The following is a 20,285-nucleotide window of genomic DNA, read 5'->3' as shown; positions in this document are numbered from 1 at the left end:
TCTCCGATGGAAATATCATTCTAATTATTATTATAAGCAATATATAATAATATATACTATATAACTTTTTCTTTCCTTAAATTTTTTATTCTAACGAAGCGAAAACTATCATCGATCTTATTTTCTAAGATAACTACTACAATGAGGTAAGTATCTATACCGAATTATCCCAATTAAGTTGACATAATTAAGTTGACAAACGTCTAGATGATATGAAAATTAATTATAAATAAATTTTTGTTGACATATCGATATTTCCAAAGTTCAATTTTGACATAAGAAGGGAATCGATGTTTCTATTGTTTTATAGAAAAATTCAAGATAAAAAAGAAAAGAAAAGAAATAAATATTGCTAATATTAATATGTATACAAATATTAATTGAATATATAGATCCACACCTCCATATATTTTTTGAACTATACAAAATAATATGTACACAATCATCATGCTTTGAAAACCTAAGTAATATTTCAATTTGAGCATGAATTAATTAACAAATAAAAGTTGTTGTAGTTACCTAATAAAATATATATTGAGTTGAATTATTAAATATCACCGTTAAATTTACGAAAATATGTTCGATGTTAAAAGATTTTAGAGCTATATATTATTTTACAATACCATGTGGTTGATAATATATCGAAAGGACCTAATTATAATATAACTATGCAAGTTCATCATAAACTATGTCTTAAGCTTGGTTATGTCATGCATGTCTTCTGCTCCAACAAAGGTGTGATCTCTAGCTTATATATAGAAATGATCCGTTTTTGCCGAAGCAAGTACAGTAGTTTAGCTGACATACACATGTATTCGCAATGACTAAAAAGTCTACGCTTCAAATCTTCAACACATTACTGTGCCAAAACACATTTTTGCCCTTTGTTACCTTGGTCATATACATAAACAACCATTTAATGGTATTTTGAAAACCATTTAATTCTTGCATTGTTCTTTTACTTACAGAGTTTGGACCTTCCTTTTAAACGAGATTATGGTTTGTTGTTATAGATTTTTTTTAAAAGAGTGCAATAAGAGAACTTTTCAAATGGTCATTCAATTTTACTAACAAATTCCTGTTGAAGCATGCTTAACTACAGAATTTTGATAAGATTGGTGTATTAATACTAGTATGAGCATAACAGGTTTGATGTCATAGTTGTCTATATGGGGTTTGGCTTTAGAAGAAAGGCTAAGATCTCGTTGAAAAGTACGTGGCTAGTGATGAACACAAAAATGATTACCACAAGCTCAAGTTTTAATTTATATAATATGACGTTGTAAGTAGATTATAGATTTATTGATGGTCTCTTTACCCTCTCCAATTTGGTAAAAATGTTAAGTGTCAACTTTTTCCTCCAAAAAAATCCGTCATTATATATAGTACACTTCCTGATATACAGTAGAGATGGTTTTAACAAAGTTAAGTCACTACGAATTGTTTTTGATATAATTTCCCTCTCTTCTTTTCTGATGTGAAGCACTTTTGTACAATGGGCCAGCCCAAAAGTTAGCTATATTAGTTTGTACCCATCTTGTATTTTCACCATATTATTTGGGCAGGTGACTTGGTTGGATTGATGCCCTTCCCATTGTGTGGTTGCATCTCTAAATTCACAATTTGAATCAAGCAGCTGAGAAGTGACAACAACTCATCTGAAAGCAATTATGAAAAGGAAAGGAGAAAGTGTTATTTAAACTGATGAGAGCAATGAATTCGAGTGGTACCCTTAACATTAACCCCCCCATGATTTTGTAATCATCCATAATGCCTCCAAATAAATGAATAATAATGTTGGCCAAGCCCCCTCCATATAATCTCATTTGCTATCAAATATCATAAACTCTCTTTTCAAAAATTTTGTACCTTTCATTTTCTTTTTTAAATGTCATTGCAGGCTCCGATCTTTGTACTTTTTACTTCCAACAGTTCTCATTATTTTTATTGCCCACAGCAGTTAATAATAACTCTGCATGCCTATGGTTTTCTTTTTTCTTCTTTGTTTAGAATCAGCTTTTGAGGTAATTAATAAAATTTGATTCTTTCTTAACACCAAAACAGTCTTACATGCTTTTGAATGAATGTGTCTGAAAATTAATGAACGAAGAAGGGGTTTAAAGGGTCATTCGGTGGCTGTCAAAATGATGCCCAAGTTTTATCTGAGGAAGTCAGATATATACACATATATATGTATGTGTGTGTGTGTATATGGCAGCAGGGACATGCTTCCTCTTACAACATTTTGACTCTTTAAAAGGAGGATTCTTTTGAGGTCAAAATTGAAACAATAACCACACAGTATTCTCTTTGGTAATAATTCTGGGTTTCAATTACAAAATCTTATACCCTTCAAAATGAACTCCATCCTTGTGATATCTTTTAGGAATGTTCGGGGGAAAGAGTAGTGAGACATGTTTTTTTTTTCCTCCTTTTCAAAATCACTTTTGGTTTTATATTATAATATTAGATAACATACAAAAAGCTGAGACAGAAACTGAACTTATATTTCTTGTAGTACTAATTAAATTAGATGTTAGAATGTATGTATTCACCTCAACGTCACACTAGTGTGTGTATGTACTATCCATGCAAGTAGGCTATATTACTAATGGGAAGAGTATGCATCTATTTTCTAAAGATTATGCATTCCTTCAAGTAATATGAGTTACATATACGTACACAATATCAGGCACAGAATTGAACTCGAATAGAATTGATTTTGGAATGATAAAAGAGAACCATTTCAAGATAACACCTCTTCGAATATACTTTTGGGTTGCACTTGAAGTTAATTTTGGGAAGGTTGAAAGTGATAATAACGAAAGAATATTAATCTTAAATCACTTTTAGTTTGAAAAAAAGAAAACGCAGTAAATTAATCTATTTAAATTATTTAAATTGGAGTATCATCTTAGAACTATCAATCAATAACGAATGGAGTAATTGGTGTATCTTATAAAAATTGTGAAATCTCTCTATTTTATCATGTGGGAACATCTCAACATGTTGAAACAAATTATCTTCCTCACTCTCTCATCCTTCTCTTTAGGTAATCTCTCACTGTAACAGTGACAACAGCATAGTGAAAATAAGGTAGAAGACAAGTGAGAACATTTTGGTAAATTTTAAAAAACTATACACATTCAAAGAAGAGATTAACCATTAAACACTTAAAATCCCTTTCTTTTTCTAGAAGATAGATTTCAACTTTACCAAAACTTATTTACTTCATATTACATTTGAGTTTAATATAACAGCATAATTAGGTTTTTGAAATGTGTAATGGTAAACCCAATAAAAATAAACATTGGAATTAAATGTATTTTTGAAAAAGATTAAAAAGAAAAAAAAAACCTTTGTTTGAGGAATAAATAATATAGATGACATAACCAACAATAGGAGTTTTTTTTTTTTTTTCTTTTCTTTTATTACACATAAATATAAAACAGTGCTAAACAAAACAACTGTTTCCTAAAATGAAGCACATATCATTATCATTATTCCTAACAACACACCTTGTAGCTATAGCCAAATTAAATTCTTCTGAAAATGAAGTTTATGACATTCAATGTCTTTTTTCAACAATTTAGATAAACATTGAATATTTAATGTCTTATCTTTGCTTTTAACATTTTAGTTGTAAATATGACAGAGATTTATGAACGTGGGAGAGGGCCAAAGGACAAAAACATAAGATCTTTTCAATTGGGTATCAGAATAATTAAATGACTTTTCTGAAAAATAAAGTCTTTTATATATATATATATATATATATATATATATAATATAAATAGTAAGCTGTAGCTTGTACCCTTTGTTTTTCTCAAACTTCATTAATGTATGCATGTTCTTCCCTTGCTTTTAATTACTGTATATCAACCTTCTTTCCTCTTATATATTCAAAGATTATAAATTATTAAATAACAATAGTTATAAAGTTTGGTTGAGCCATATGCTACGACGATATTGAAGTTATCATAGAAAAGTTTCAGTATTTATTTCTCCAGTTGGCAGACTTACATGTTTGCCAAATTTTCAACATGGAAAATGAGGGCTTTTAAACGATGTTTAGCTCTGAAATCGAATTAAATGATAGGAAAATAGAATTTAAGAATAACAATAACAAAAAAAACAAAAATCAAACTTTTTCAAAAGGTTCGATGACGATATAAGATTCTCTTTTGGTCTCCTTGGATTATCAGATAAGCATCCAAATGTGAGTACTTTGTATCAAAGAAGAAAAAAAACACTTTGGCATCGGCCCCTACCAACGGTGAACCCTAATGATTTTGATAGGACATGTTGTAGATCGTAGACGAAGAAATCTCACAATTTCTAAATATGGGTTAAGAGCACAATCTTGAGGATTTCACATAAAGAGATCGAGCTCAAATTACTCCATTTCTTAAGGATTGGTTTTTGAAATTGAATTTCATGATTATTCAAATTTTTTTGGAAGTAATCGGAGTTTAAAATGTTGATTTAGATAGAAGTGTTTGTTTGAAAAAATCAATAAAATGTTGATGTTAACGTATCAAAATTTAAAACCTTTTTACCGTCAATATGAAATTTAATACATATAGAATAGTGTTGGTATTAATTAAACAATGCTAAACTAAACTAAAATATTTACGATATATATAGTAAAATTTTGGATTCTATTAATAGTAGAAATTGATAAACTTCTACCGCTGTCTATCAATGTCACTGATAGAAGCATATCAGTGTCTATTATTGATAGAATATGAAATTTCGTTATGTTTTTAAATAGTTTGTTAAATTTGATATTTTTTATAATTCCCCCTAAAAAACCTACCCATAAAAACATTATGTCTTGTTCCAAAAGAAAAAAAATCATAGTCTTAGTTTACAAACAAATGAGCAATGCCTTAATCTTTCTAGTCTCTCTCTTGTTTAATTTGTTCGTTTTGGCTTCAAGAGTATATGGCACCACTTGAATTTGAGAAGGGCTTTTTGTTTTTGTATTATGGAGAAAAAGCATTGGATGCCATTTTTTTCAATCATGAAATCACTAACTATCCAATGCAGAGAAGAGGGCCAAAGCAAGAAAGAAGACCAAAAGATTTTTGTACAAAGCCATGTTTGAAGTTGCAGTGCCAATAAACAGCTTTCCTTTGAGTCCTCTCTATATAAATAATAATGGAAACAGACAAAAAGTTACATTCATCCAAAACCCATACTTCAGAAGTCAATGTTAAACAAAATCAACATCTCAAATTGAAGTTAGGTTCAAAGAGTTTCTAAATTCACCAACTAACTCATTCTCTTCAAGTTTTATTATATTGCATTGTTTTCTGGTCAAAATATAATATAACTCTATATTTCAATTATTCATTTCTTATAATAATTTTGACCAAAGACAATAATGCAGTGAAAATATACTTTTAAGAATTTATTTACAGACAAATTATTTGATGAAAAATGGTGAGCTAAAGGTCAATGCATGGCAGGTAACAAAGGGAAGAAAATGTAGTATGGAGGTTTGAATTTAGGCACTGTCCAAATAACATTGATTAAGAACTTCTAGAGAGAAAATTGTAGTCTTTGGTATTATTTTAAAAATAAATGAATTATTGTTGTTTGTGTTGATATATATATATATATATATATATATATATATATATATATATGTATGTATGTATGTATGTATAGATATATAAGAGCTCAATTAAAACTGATATAATTAAGTGATGGGATATTTTAGTTTTTTGACATTATTGCCATCCACATTAATTAAAATGGACTAAAGTTCTTGAGACTTTGGCCTCTTTGACTAAACTCTTCATGATGAACAATATAACCAAATAATGATCGCACCACACATATATATGTATACCATTATAGTCTAGAAAAAGAAATAATAATATATTCGATCTTCTTCCCAATCATAGGGGATTGTCGGTATTGAAAATTAGGAATTATAACATTGTAAGATACTAATCTAAAACCCCAAACTAAACTTCCTTAGAAATAACGTAGTTGAATTGTTAGAATAATTTCTTTAGAAATCTTTTCAAACACAATTTTCTTGTCCATGGGTCTTTTCGGTGCATCTCGGTATGATTACACCGAGAATATCCCAAAATAATCGATAAATTTAAAAAGATCATGAGTATCTATCAATGTCTATTATTAATAGAATTTGAAATTTTGTTATATTTTGTAGGTAGTTCGAAAAATTTATCATTTTTTTATAATTTTCCTTTTAAACTTTTATATCAACTTAAAATAAATATAAATAAAACAATATACTAAAATTTTAAAATGAGTTTGTCATTTGGAAATGCTTTTTTTTTTTAAATATAAATGAGAGTCTAACCATTCAAACCATAGACTTCGTGATTACTAATACACTCATATATCAATAATTGAGCTCTATGTTTGACGTTTTTAAACATATTAAATATTTTTGAAAGTTCAAAGACTAGACTTGTAATTTAACCCGAACATACAATCAATTTATTATTATTAAATGATGAGTATACTACTTTATTATTTTGTTATTATCATATAGTTTTTCCTATCCATATAGTTAGTATAATGTGCATATATATAACACAAGTACTCAAAGTCTCAAGATTCAATATTTCATAAGAATTTTGTGTTAATTAAATGATGATCCACAAATATTGAATTAGTTATATATATATATATATATACAAAAAAGAAATTAAAGATTAAATAAACAAAACAAATACATACAAGTAAAGTGTAGAGAGTAAAAACAAAGTAGGGACAATAACATTTTGCCAACCACCATACCTTTTTTCCCCTCCCTAGTAAATGTTAAATATGTTTATGCTTTGCCTTTTGTGAAAAATTGAAATCTCTTCTAAAATAGGGGTCCCATATATCAGAATTTGAAATATATTTATGAATAAAACCCTAATACAGCTTTATATATATATATTTTAATGGTATATGATCAATACAGGAAGGACATGAGAAGTAGAAGGGCAGCTTTCACTAAAACTTGTGAAAGGCCATTTCCCTATGTAATTCATTGTATTCATATTTATAGTTTGTGTCAAGTTTCTTTCAACCTTTCTTTTTTTTCCCTTTTTCCCACTTTTTCACCTCATGTTGTAAAAATTTGTTAGCTAACACTGTTGAATCATTGTACTGCTATCTATCTAGGTAGCTCAACATTATTCACACACACACCCTTTTCTACATCATTTGAGAACATCATCAGTTTACAAATTTAGACCAAATGAACATATGATATATGGAAACTCATATAAGAAAACAAATAAAACGTAGGTCATAAGAATGAACACAAAGATTTACATAGTTTGCTGACAATGTGTAAACAAAGTATTGTATTTGGTGATTCAAAACGTTAAATAACATATTGGAAAAGACATATTATATGGAAAGATTAATTAAGATGAAGAAGGAGATGATATATATACATGTGTTAATATAGATAGTGTGTGTATTTATAATATCAAAGAGGACCACTAGTTTTGTGATAGGTAGAGCACAAACATGGCAGAGACTAGGAAAGTGTGAACTGTGTATGTATGTGTTTGTGCTGTTGCTCATATAAATAAATTATTATGTAATATTATATATTGGAATTATTCTGTATATATATGGATGGATTTTCTCTCTCATTGGGTTTGAAAATTAGCTGAGTATTTAGAGAGAGAGAGAGAAAAAAAGGCCCACCTTATAGTATATAGAAAGGTAAATGGTCCTCTGTGTGTGTGTGTGTGTGTATGTATATGTGATCTTACTTCTGCTGTCCTGTGAGCTTTACAGCCTGTTGTGTGAAAGAGCTAAAAGAAAGACAAAGGGAAAGAGAGAGGGAAAAATATTTGTATTTGTGAAACATTTTTAACTTCAAATCATTTCATTGTGATATCATTGAGACCAAGTCAAAGCTAAATGAAATCAAGGTTTTATTTGTTTTAAGTATTATAATATCTTCGACTATTATACCCTACATATACTTTAAAATTTAAATTTTGTTACAATTTGTCTTCTTAAACTTCAAAATTTGACCTTTCATTTTCACTCAATTCTCACCGTGTTAAATATATAACATTCTCGAGTATCTAAACCCTAAATGAAATCTAAATATAAAATCTAAGGATTAAAAGAGTATTTTTATAAAATATATATATATATATATATATACATTTTTTTTCCTTTACATTCAATTCTTCCATTTGTCAAAAGCTTAATAGCAATTATCAAGAGATTCCTTATATCGATAAATCGGTGAGTATGTTCTCAAAGTAGAATACGTGACACACGAAAACAATAAATTAAAAAAATTTCAAAAAGACAGATTTGTCTTATAAATTGGACAATCGAACATAAACCAATATATTTATTTTCACCTCAAATTTAAAAAAAGAACACACACAAAAAAAAAATATCTAAAATATTATTCTACAATTATTGGAGTGAGAGGGGGAACAGAATGTGACCCATATAATCTTTGCTTCTTCTTGGGAGCAAGCTGTGTTCCTTTTACCAAAATCACAAATTATTTACTTTTTTGTTTATTCTCTTTCATGAATCATAATGAGAATAGCATATGCATTTGTATAATACTATATACCAACCATCTCTAAAGTAAGCAACAAGAAAAAAAACAAAAACAAAAAAGGAGCTCCAAAATTTGATCTTCCCCACACTATCAAAGATTTTGTCTCCCAAATTCAAAATTTCCCACCTTTTTGGCTTTTCAACACTTTGATACCCCAAAATTAATTCTTTCCCTTCATCTTCTCTTTCTCATTCTGCTATATACATACATACATACATATATATATATATACACATACCCATTTTAACAAATTAAAAAAAAAAAAACCAATTTCTTCTTGTTATTATTATTATCATTGTATATTATTATTGTTATTATAGAATATATGCAAAAAGAAAGACAAAGGGTTTTGTTTTTCCTTTTATTAATTTTTTTTTCTTTATTGCTAAAAGAAATGAAACAGGAAAAGCAAATAGAACAAAACCAAAAGGGAATCAACCATTGAGAACCCACTAGAAATTTTTGCATAATGAATTGACAATAAGGGACATAATTCCAAAAACCCTTTTTCCTATGATTTATGCATTTGGGTTTTTGGGTTTTTGGGTTTTGGTTTGGAGGGTAAATGTGACCATTATTTTTACTTAATTAGCTTTTTTTTTTTTTTGGTATTAATGAGGTTAATTAATATACTTTAAGAAAAAAAAAAAAAAAAAAAAAGGAACAAACACAGTGTGTATTATTGAATTTGATGGTCTATTTGTTACCAAATTTTTCTATTTTTGGTATTCCCTATTAAGGTCTAGTGGGTTTTGTCTTGGGTGTTGATTTATATTTTCTTTAACCACTTGTTTATTCTATTGGTAAAAATTAGTTGGTGTGTAGATGTGAACTATATATCTCTTTGAATTTGAAAATGTAGTAAAAGATAAAATATTCATACCAAATTTAAAGTTTGATCCAAATTACAAAAGAAAAGACACTCTTACCACTAAAGGAACTCATGTTTTCAAACGACATTGAATAAATAAATAAACAAAGTATACCTTTTTGGGGGGAAAAATAAAAAGATGAGTCCCAATTAAAAAAAAATTAACCAAAATAAAAATTGACCTCTTCTTTTATTTATTTATTTATTTTTGAAATAAAATAAAAATTGACCTTCATTTGAAATTCGATATTATTATGAATTATTTAGTGTAAGGCATTGAAGCACGTGAATTAGAAAAGGCAAAGGGGGCAATGTCTAGGGCATTGAGAAAATAATAAAAAGTGAGAGATCCAAAAGCAAAAGTGAGTTTTTGATCAATAATTTTTTGTTGAGTGCATTTTTCTCTATATCCCATTACCTATTGCCTAATATTACAAATATTGCAATAATTCCCCACTATCCCTTTTTTTGTTATGTATTAAGGATTATTGTTATTCATAGAGTATATATATATGTGGTTTTATTAAATAATATACATATCATAATAATGTGTGACAAATGGAAAAGAAAAAAAGTCAAATATATATCATATTGTTTTACTTTTGTATATTAATATGTGTGTGTGTGTGTGTATATATATATATAAGGAACCATATTTGAGTGCTATCTCTAGATGTGCATATCTTGTTCATATTTCACTCTAATTATTAAAAGTGATTTTCAGATAAACCATTTTAATGTTTGGATCTTAAAGAAAATCAACTATTTTAGTTTCTTTATGTTAAAACCCATTTATTATTTATTCATATAAGTCCCTTTCACTCTATATTATAGGTTGTAATTAACCTTAGACATTGTTCTATCCATTAGTAATAATCAATTAGATGCAAACAAAACAATAATAATAATAGTAAATCACGTGGGATCATAATGAATAATGTTTTATATTTGATAAAAACAGATTTTAGAACACAAAGTTAAGATTTGACATAACAAAATACACACCCCCTCCTCAAAAGATGAATGTAGTTAGAAGACAAGAACATGACAAGAAAAAAGAAGATGATATATATATATATATATATATATATATATATATATATATATATATATATATATATGAAGGGAGGGAAATATAAATAATGACTTTATGAGGGGGTATGGGGAAAGTGTACAAAAAAGAGAGGGGAGTTTCTAGTAAGAATGGGTAAAGGAAGAAAGAAAGACAGAAGAAGTTCACCAAAACTGAAGAAACAAAAGCCAAAAAAAAAAAAAAAAGTGTTTTTGGAATTTAAAAAAAGGAAAAGGAAAAGGAAAGAGATGAAGAGTTAGAGAGGTTGCTTCAGAAAAAGGTCAGAGAGAGAGATTAGGTTATCATAAAGTGAGAAAATGGTGTTTCTGTTTCTCTCCCTCTACAACCTCAACCACTCCCCATTCTGCCACCCAATTTAATCTGTCTTTCTACCTATATATCTCAGTTCTACAGAGACAAACCCCCTACATACATATATATGAGTCAAAACTATACCATCATATACATATATTGGCCCCTACACATTTTCTCACTAAATATAACATCTTTTCGTTAAATTCTCTTCGTCGTCCATAAGTTGTTCAACAACGAGAGATTAGGGCTGTCATGCATAACGGTGTACGATTTAATTATCCCTTTTTAGGCACAAATGTCCATTAGATTTCAATCAAAAAGTAAGTAATTAATTATACCATAACTCATTCATCCTCTTATATAGTCAGTGACTAATTTGATTTTATATTTTCTAATAATTTGAATTGATATTTTTTATTATATTGTAAAAAGTAAAATATACATAAGAATTAACCATCAAATCTCACTAATTAATGAGAATATAATATAAATAATAATCCTTCTTACTTATTTAAATAACATAAATATTTATTTATCAATTTAAACATTTTAAAATTTTTATAAAAAAAATATGTATTCATATTTTAAAAATTTTGAGACCTTGATATTTTATTTGATACAAATATTTTCAACTACAAACTTCTCTTTTATTTGTCAACCGACGAACAATTGTATTAATAATTATACGGTTGCTTATGATTCTAATTTCTCATATTCTCAATTGTAATACAAAATTTTGGCATAATGCAAAAAGTTTTTAATACTTCATTAATACGATAAAGTATTTATAACGAAAACATCAACTCACTCTCAAGAAACTTTTACAATAAGAATTGTTGACTAAAACAAACATAGTTCAACGAGTATAAAAACATATTTCAAAATCACCTAATAATAAGAGTTAGTTGGTGGTGGAAAGAGAGATAGTTTGAACCAATCAATCAGCATATCTAGGAAATGTAAATATATATAAACAATTATATATATAGGAAGGAATTAGTTGAATAATATGGAGTATTAGTTTTGTTCTTACTTTTGACCTCGAAATTAACTAGAAAATTTTGATTGCTTTGGCGGGAGAGGAAGTATCCAAAATTGGTCTCCAACACACATTCCTAAAACCACCAATATATATATATGATATGATATGATATGATATGTAATAGTCAACATGAATAATATTAATGTATTAATGGTTGAGAGAAAAGGGTATGGCCGACATGGGGTCCCTCCTCTCACATGATGACGAAAAAAACAAACACACTCCCAAATCTCATGGCCCCAATCTAACCTTCCCTTTCCATTCTAATTAATGACACTCACCATTCACCAACATCATTAATCTTTTATCTATCTATCTATAATATTAAATTTATCTTCCGTCGCAATCCATTTAATATTCTGGGACATGAAAGGATTTAGAAAAGCCTTTAGTCTCTTAGTTGATTGAGATATGCAGAGATTAAAAACAGCTAAAAAATAACAACATTAGGAAGGGAATATATAATAGAAGCAAATATTCATGAATTTCATCATATACAACATAATTAATCAACTACATAACAGAAAGAGAAGGACGGCCTCTCTCGTCGTCGTCGTCGTCATTTGTCGTCGTCGTTTCATATCTCATTATCTTTTTCTTCTCTTTTTGTCTCTTGTTTTGTGTGTTGCGATTTCAAAAACAAGGGGAGGCCACCCACATGGATATTGAATCTCAACAAATTTTGGCTTTTATCATCGAGTGGGTCTGATTCTTTTGGAAGAATTAGAAGAAGAAGAAGAAGAAAAATGTGAATATAATGTTGATGCTGACACAATCGTCCCCATATCCCACGAATCGTTGGAGCTTTCACAGCTGAAATTTGCCTCCATTACTCCATTTGGACTCCCTACTTCTGCTTCTGCTTCTTCTTCTTCCTGATCTGTTTCTGCTTCTGATGATTCTTCTGTTTCTGCTTTCTCTTCCACATGCTTCCTCTTCATTGAACCTTTTGCTTTTGCCTCCATTATCACTTTACAACACTCCTTCACTCTCCCCTGTTTTCCATCCAATTATCTCCACTTTACTTGTTTTGTTTTGTTTATTTAACCGAAGTAATGTTGATGTTACATACCAATGTCAAGTTTCAACATCATATGCTGATTCTTTTAATATTTTGATTTGAATTTTATGTGTATTTAGAGGAATTATCCAATTGAGTATAACTCATTCAAAGAGTTAATTATCAATAAAAAATAAAATGTCACATGACAAAGTAATAGCAAAAGCCAAAACTACTACTTTATAAAAGTTGGATAACAAAAATACATTTTGAAATTCTTGAATCCAAAATATTCACTTTTTTAAAACTCATCTACCAAAAGATGTATTTTAAAAGTTATAGAACCAAAATAAACCAAATCCAAATATTCATAAAATAAAAACTAAATTAAAAATACTAAAATATGCTATAAAAAATATACATAAGTTTACCTTTCACATTGAACTTTTTTTTTATTTTATTTTAAGAAAAAACACGTGTAGCATTCTTATTGAACAATTAAGATAATTATCTAACATAAGACAAAGATTTTATACGTTTTAAATGGAAAAAAAAATACAAAAATACAAAACGTTTCCTTATTTTCTTCCTCTCCAAGATGAGATAAAAGAAAGAGATTTTGGGTCTTTCTCATAAAACACACACAAAATAAAAAAGAGAGGGTTGAAAGAATAGAAACCTTGTTTATTTTGAGGGCATTAAGAAGGTGATCTTGAAACTCCTCTAAGGGAGGACAGTTTCCCATCTCTTCAACAACACTAACCATTACCGAAACTGCCATTACGGAAGGAAGAATCCCCACTGATCTCGAATCTGTTCAAAGCAAAACCCACAAAACTTAAACAAAAACAGAAACTTTATTATCACCTCTTACATAAAACAAGAATGGCGGTTTTTTCTTTTTTTCTTTTTTTCTTTTTTTTCAATTTACCTGAGACGATAGAGAGAAGAACACGCTCGCAACGTCTAAGAAACTCTCTTTGAATGTATTGATTCTTCATTTCAAACCCTTTTGTTATGATACCAAGAAACGAAACAGGGGTCACTGGATGCATCTTCCACTGCAGAGCAGTAAGAACCAAAAGCTCCATTCTCTGTATCGTTTTCGGTTCAAAAATGTACTTTGAATCTTCCACCTACAAAAACCATCAAATGGGTCTCTTTAAAAATCGATTTATTAAAATGGGTTCTCTTCAAAAATAAAAAATCTATGTTCTTTGTTGTTTACCTGGAGATCTAGAAGAAGAGGGACACGAATTTCTTCGATTTTAGCAGCTAGAGAGATGCAAGTTACAGCAAGAAGCTGAAGCATCCATGGCTTATCTCTTTGAAAATGGGGTCCAGAGAGGATTCTATCAAGGTAATTAATAGCTAAAAGAGCTGTAAGAGATGAGAAGCCATAAAAGGCATTAACTTTAAGCAACCAGTCGATGGCCTCTGTTCTAGCGAGAGACAGAGCATTATCAGTTTGAATCAAGGTTTCCAAAACAGCATGGGTTTGGAGATTCTGATCTTTTTCTTTGGATAACAAATAAGCGAGCTCTTCGTCTTCGGAAATGAGGAAATGGGAAAGGGGGAAGTTGTTGGTAGCGCCATTGTTAAGAAAAATGGGAAGCTCAGTATGATGATGTTGGTGTTCAGTGCAATGGAGTAAATCGAAGAAGAAGAGAGAGTTATGGAGGCGTTGAGTCGTGTGTTTGTTCGAGTGTAAAGCCATATTCTTCTTCTTCTCCTTCTTCTTCTTGGAAGAAGAGGATTGAGTTGTGTAGAGTCATTATAGGAAGAAGAAGAAGAAGAAGAGAACCCCCATTTTTCCCCTTTTGTTTCTCTTTTTCTGTTTGGGTTATTGTTGTGTTGCTTTTTTGAGTGTTGGAGATGGAGGAGAGAAAGAGAGAGAGAGAGATTGATAGAGATGAGTGTTTGAGCAGAGTGAGTTTCAAGGTTGTCTTTTTTATACAATAGATTGTGGAATCAAACTTAAATAATTGTTTTAAATATGTTTGATATTGTATTTATGATCCTTACAATTGTTCTATTAGGTTGACTATAAATATTATTAGTCATTAATTCTTTAACATATATATTTTTTATTCTTCTATAATATTATGTTAATATTTTAAATTTACAAAAATAATTAAATTTATTATTAAAAATTTGTCAAAAATAGTAAATTTGACAAAAACATTTATAAAATATAACAAAAATTTTAGATTATATTAATGATAGACATCGATATGCTTAATCCAGAATTTTATAATATATTATAAATTTATTTTATTATATTTAAAAATATCTTTTTATTATTTCTAATTAAACGCTCTCATATTTATTTTAAACCATTACATATTTTATTTAAAATTCAATTAAAACTTAGATACATTAAACATAAAATTCATGATAATAGATCATAAAGTTCCAAATATAATTCAACTTAGTTTTCCAAACAAATATTTTGCATAATTCAGAAACATAAAAAAAAAATTGAAATCATTAACTAAAGAAACTCTTATTTATTATATTAAAATTGTTTTAAATGGACATAAATTTGAGATAAAAAAATATTTACGCTCCCTACTAATTAAATTGTATATAAATTCAAAATATTTCTACAATTTATCTCTCATGCATCCACCAATGTAAAATTATTAGTCACAACACAACGATGTTCATCTCAAGAATATATTTTATCGCACACCACGGTCTTAAGTGAACCGTAATCTTAACGTAATAATTAACATATACTTAGTCTAGCCATGTACTACTCTCTATATGTTGCATATATTATTATTGTAGGGAGATCATGTGGAGGATATAGGTTCTCGAGAAGCTTAGTCACGTTAGATGATAGCATGGGGTAAAAGTAAAGTTATTGTTTGTTTTGAATTGGAAGAGAGGGAAGAAATGATAATAATGGGGTTTGTGGTTTGGGTGTGTGTGTTTGTGTTGACAATTGGCAGAAAGCACCAAGTTCAAGATACATAGAAGAAGAAACGATTTGTTGTTATGGGTACCCAAAATCAAAGAGGCTATTTTTTTTTTTGTTCATAGTGGAAGACTACTTTTTCTGCATGGGATTTTGTTTTGTGTATTAAAGTATATTCTTTGAAGAACTTCTTTTCACAATGGGTATATAGATGTGAATATTCAACCTTTTATTTGTGATATAAATTCCTTCTTTTTCAAAAAGCAAAAGTTAATTTAGTTTATTAGATACATGATATTCAATACATCTTTGTGATATAGCTTTTAAATACATACTTTCATGTTTGAATATATAATCACTCTCTTTTTTGTTCTTATCTTTCAAATTTATCATTGAAATTAATAAAGACATTATGGATCGATAATATTACAAATATATCTTTTTAGTTAAATACTAATTTCCACCTCATCTCTTTATCCATAACCACACTCTTGAATAATCCCACTCTCAAATAATCAAATATAGTCATCTATTTATATTTACTCCTAAGTCGATCGTTTTTAACATGGTCTCCTTTTCATTAGTATTAGGGTTCCATCTCAAAACCAATTGACAGTGAAAGAAGTAGCTTATCTATGTCATATAATTGAAATATACCGACACAACTAAATGCGCGTATGTGTGGACTAACATTACTTTTTTAGATTTGTTACAAATTGGCTTTTTTTTTTTTTTTTTTTTTTGTTGATGATATTGATATAGCTATTTTTTTTTAGGGGAAATAAAAATATGAATTGATTTTTGAAATTTAGTTAAAAAGTCTAATAATGTGACCCCACCTTTTCTGTCTTCTAACCGACATGAAAAATATTAGTTGGATTTTTAATTATAAGGTGATGTGGAATATTATATAAACTTTCAACCATTGAAGAAAATGAGAGATATACAATATGGTTTTGACAAAGCAATTGTAACAAACATTATTATGAGTCAATTCATGTTATTATTATTTGAATTTAAATCTACCTTTTCCAAAAGCCACAATTTAAATATATATATATATATATACATACAATAGAAAGAAATTGTTCTTTAGGGAAGATTTATTGATGACTCCATTTTTGTTTTTTGTTTCAAAATGAAAATAATTTTTTCTTTTCTTTCATTTCTTCTTTTTAAAATGTGACTTCTTTTTTAAATAACTTTAATTTAAATGGAGTTGTGCCTCTTCTATTCAAAATATGGATAGAAAAAGCAAAATAATGTAATGAAATTTGAATGTTTTGTTTGGATCGGTTAAAGAAAAAAAATGTTTTAAAAAGATATGTTTACTTAAAACATTTTTAATAAATACTATTTAGAATAAAAGCATTATTAACGTCTGTTTATATATGAGTGGTTTGGTTTGTTACCTATTATAGTATTAAATTGGTTGCCAGTGGTGATTAGAATTGATCTCATCAAAGTTAGTCACTGTAGTTGAACATTGGAAGTGGTTATCAGAGTATATAGCAGTAGTAACCGACAACAACCATGGTGATCAAAATGAGAATATTTTGTAACTTTTAGGTATTTATACAAATTAACGAGGGATTTAACAATTAAAACATTTAAAAATGATTTTTCTAAAAGTTAATTTCAATTGTTGATTAATGTCTAACCAACTTATTTCTTAAACTCCTTCAAAGGACACTTTTAACGACCGTCAAACAAAAACTTTAACTTTTTGCAAAATAACTTCTTTTTTCAAAAACCAAAAATACGTAATAATTTTAAAATACAATTAACTGTATCAAAATCTATTTTTCAAAAATCACTACTTCAACCGTCATCACTTTCAATGGTATCCGTAATTAGTTTATATAAACATGATATCAATATATCATGTAAAATAGAAAACAAATTAAAGATGAAGGGACTCTCATTACTACATTATATTAATGACGTGTAGGTCAATTGGTTTAAGACATTATCTTTTCTCGAAAAATCAAATGTTTTAACATAATTTTATCGTGTATGGAGCTTATCTTTACTCATAGATATCTTTCCATCTTATGGCTAATCGGTTCACATTATAATTTCAACAAGAAGATCAAAACTAAGAAAGTAAATAAGTCAAACCAACTTTATATTTATATTTATCAATGTCACAATTCAACCAATATTTATATCTCACTCACACCATCATTTTATACTCATTTTCAGAGTTCACACATCTATTTCAAACTATTTAATTTAATGTAGCACTTGAAACTCTTACTTTTTAATAATTAAAATAGAAAAAAAAATGTATATAACTTTAATATTATATGGTGTATTTAGCCTACTGCCATAAAGTGGACTAATATTTTGAATGATACTATATTGGTAAAGGACTAATGTCATTCTCAATTTTCAATACAATCCATCATTTTCATATTTTTCATTTTCATTTAACTTATAAATGAATATTTACTTGACTTTAATTTAAAAGATTTTAACAGTAAACAAAGCATTATTGAAGTATATGAATAATGAAGTAAATGTTCTTGAGGAATTAATTCCAACACCACCATTATTGCTAATCTAAACTAATTATATGTTAAAATCATTGATTTTGAATACTTAAATTTGACACCTTTAATTTTATGGTGTACAATCATATATCTCTAATTAACATGCATTTTTCTTAATTCATTTGGTAGTTTTTTTAACTTTATCAAATTTCAATTAGCATAAAGAAAAAAACTATATTATGATATTCAAATGTGCCTAAAAAGAAAATAAATTTTGAGAGTGGTAGTTGTACCATCCTAAATTCGAATGCATGAGAAAAAGTTCCAAAAGAAAAATATCAAATGTTTAATATTATAAACATTACAATCGAAACTTAAAATTTCATCCATAGTCAATTGTACATTCTTTTAAGTAAGACATGCTTCCGAGTAAACAAATGAATGAACTTCTACTGCAACTCCTATATGACTAACTGAGACACCTGTTTGGAGAATAAGAAATTGACTGTTGATGTGCCAAACCTCATATCTGCCATATGCACTTAGTTTGATCAATTCAAACACGGAATGCCCTCTTCCTTGATCCCGATCTCTCGTACCTCCAAATCTCTCCTCTAACCTTTTCACTGTGGTTTCGACTTCTTCTGAAATACAATAATAAGGGACTTTTTTCTTTAGTTTTATAACTTTAATTATTTATCTTTTTTGTCAAAATTAACGAGGGAGTTAATAAGAAAAAATCACTACATTAATATTGAAAGGTAATAATAATAAATGGAGTAGAAAAGTTATAATTAGATTAAGTTTTTTCCAAATTTTATTTATGAAGCAACTTAAATTTAAGGATTAATATTTAAGAGAAAAAGAAAAAGAAAAAAAAAAAGAAGAAGAATGATTTTGGATGTTTCTTTTTTGTTGTCTTAGGGCCCCACACATGTGATTGTGTTTAGAAAAGAATAGAAAGAGAGTGTAATAGAAAACCCCAAAAACAGGGCTGACTTTTCCACACTACCAAACTCATTATCCGACGTGGCACTTCCCCCCCTTTTTCTTTTCTTTTTTTTTTCGAAAGTATGTTTAAAATTCTAACCAAAGTATGTTTAAATGTTAGCTTTACAAAGGTTTTATTAACTAAAATACACTCTCTCAAAGTAAAATCTAAATTAAACTTTTTTTAAAGTTTAATCAAATTAAAAATTAAAAGAATCAAAATCCAATTCAAAACTCAAATTTTATTCCAAATATAAAAAGCCTTCTCGATCATCAACTTCATTTTTCACTTTTTCTTTCTTTCTTTCTTTCTTTCTCCCCAACACATTGCATTAAAAGCATCACAGTTTTATATTAGTTGGAGATAAATAAAAATAAACTTCCTCTTTCAGAACTACTAATTTGATAATTCTTCGTAAATAAATCTGTTATTAGAAAGTTTATCAGAAGTAAAATCAATATCTTTTTTAATATATATATATGTGTGTGTGTGTTTGGTTTCAAACGTACATGAGATTAATTAAAGTCAGCAAAGGTTGTTAAATGTTAAGTAAGTTGATTATATCAAACTTTTTCAATTTTTCAATTTCATCAAACTTTAGCACACTCAGATTCAGATATAATATTTGTTGCATTTTTCACCAAACAATGTTACTATTTTTACATATGTTTTTGTTTGAAAATTTATTAAAATAAATAAATATTTTGATTGAGTTGGGGTTGTGTTGCCTTTCGTGTGTCTTCTTTTCTTTTTGAATTGGGTTATCTAGTATTTTCGATAAAATGACAAGTTTATGAGTTCCCTGTCGTGTGCTCTGTGTTTTATGTTTTCTTCCCTAAGAAATCGTGTTGTATATTGTCTGACATCAAAAGCGCTCTCTTCTCAAATAGACCATGTTTGGCTTGAAGAATATCGTCTCTCCTTTTTGTTCGACACTGTAACTGTTGATTGTTCTATTTCTTTTTCTTCTATATGTAATGCATTTCGCT

At 28.1% G+C, this 20,285-nt stretch overlaps 1 protein-coding gene across 1 annotated transcript; it reads right to left on the bottom strand.

Moving 5' to 3' along the window:
- Positions 1 to 12,325: 12,325 nt before the first annotated feature.
- Positions 12,326 to 14,834, bottom strand: LOC103495262 (cyclin-D3-3). Its single transcript, XM_008456757.3, has 4 exons — positions 14,116 to 14,834; positions 13,819 to 14,023; positions 13,567 to 13,700; positions 12,326 to 12,882 (listed from the first exon to the last, which is right to left on the bottom strand). Exons 1-4 carry the CDS (start codon positions 14,602 to 14,604, stop codon positions 12,580 to 12,582), a joined length of 1,131 nt encoding a protein of 376 aa, XP_008454979.2. The 5' UTR covers positions 14,605 to 14,834; the 3' UTR covers positions 12,326 to 12,579.
- Between the last annotated feature and the right edge of the window lie 5,451 nt (positions 14,835 to 20,285).

Source organism: Cucumis melo, chromosome 1 (genome assembly GCF_025177605.1).
Source record: "Cucumis melo cultivar AY chromosome 1, USDA_Cmelo_AY_1.0, whole genome shotgun sequence".
NCBI lineage: Eukaryota > Viridiplantae > Streptophyta > Magnoliopsida > Cucurbitales > Cucurbitaceae > Cucumis > Cucumis melo.
The sequence above is the reverse complement of the archived record's forward strand: the minus strand, read 5'-3'. Positions and strand labels throughout refer to the sequence as shown.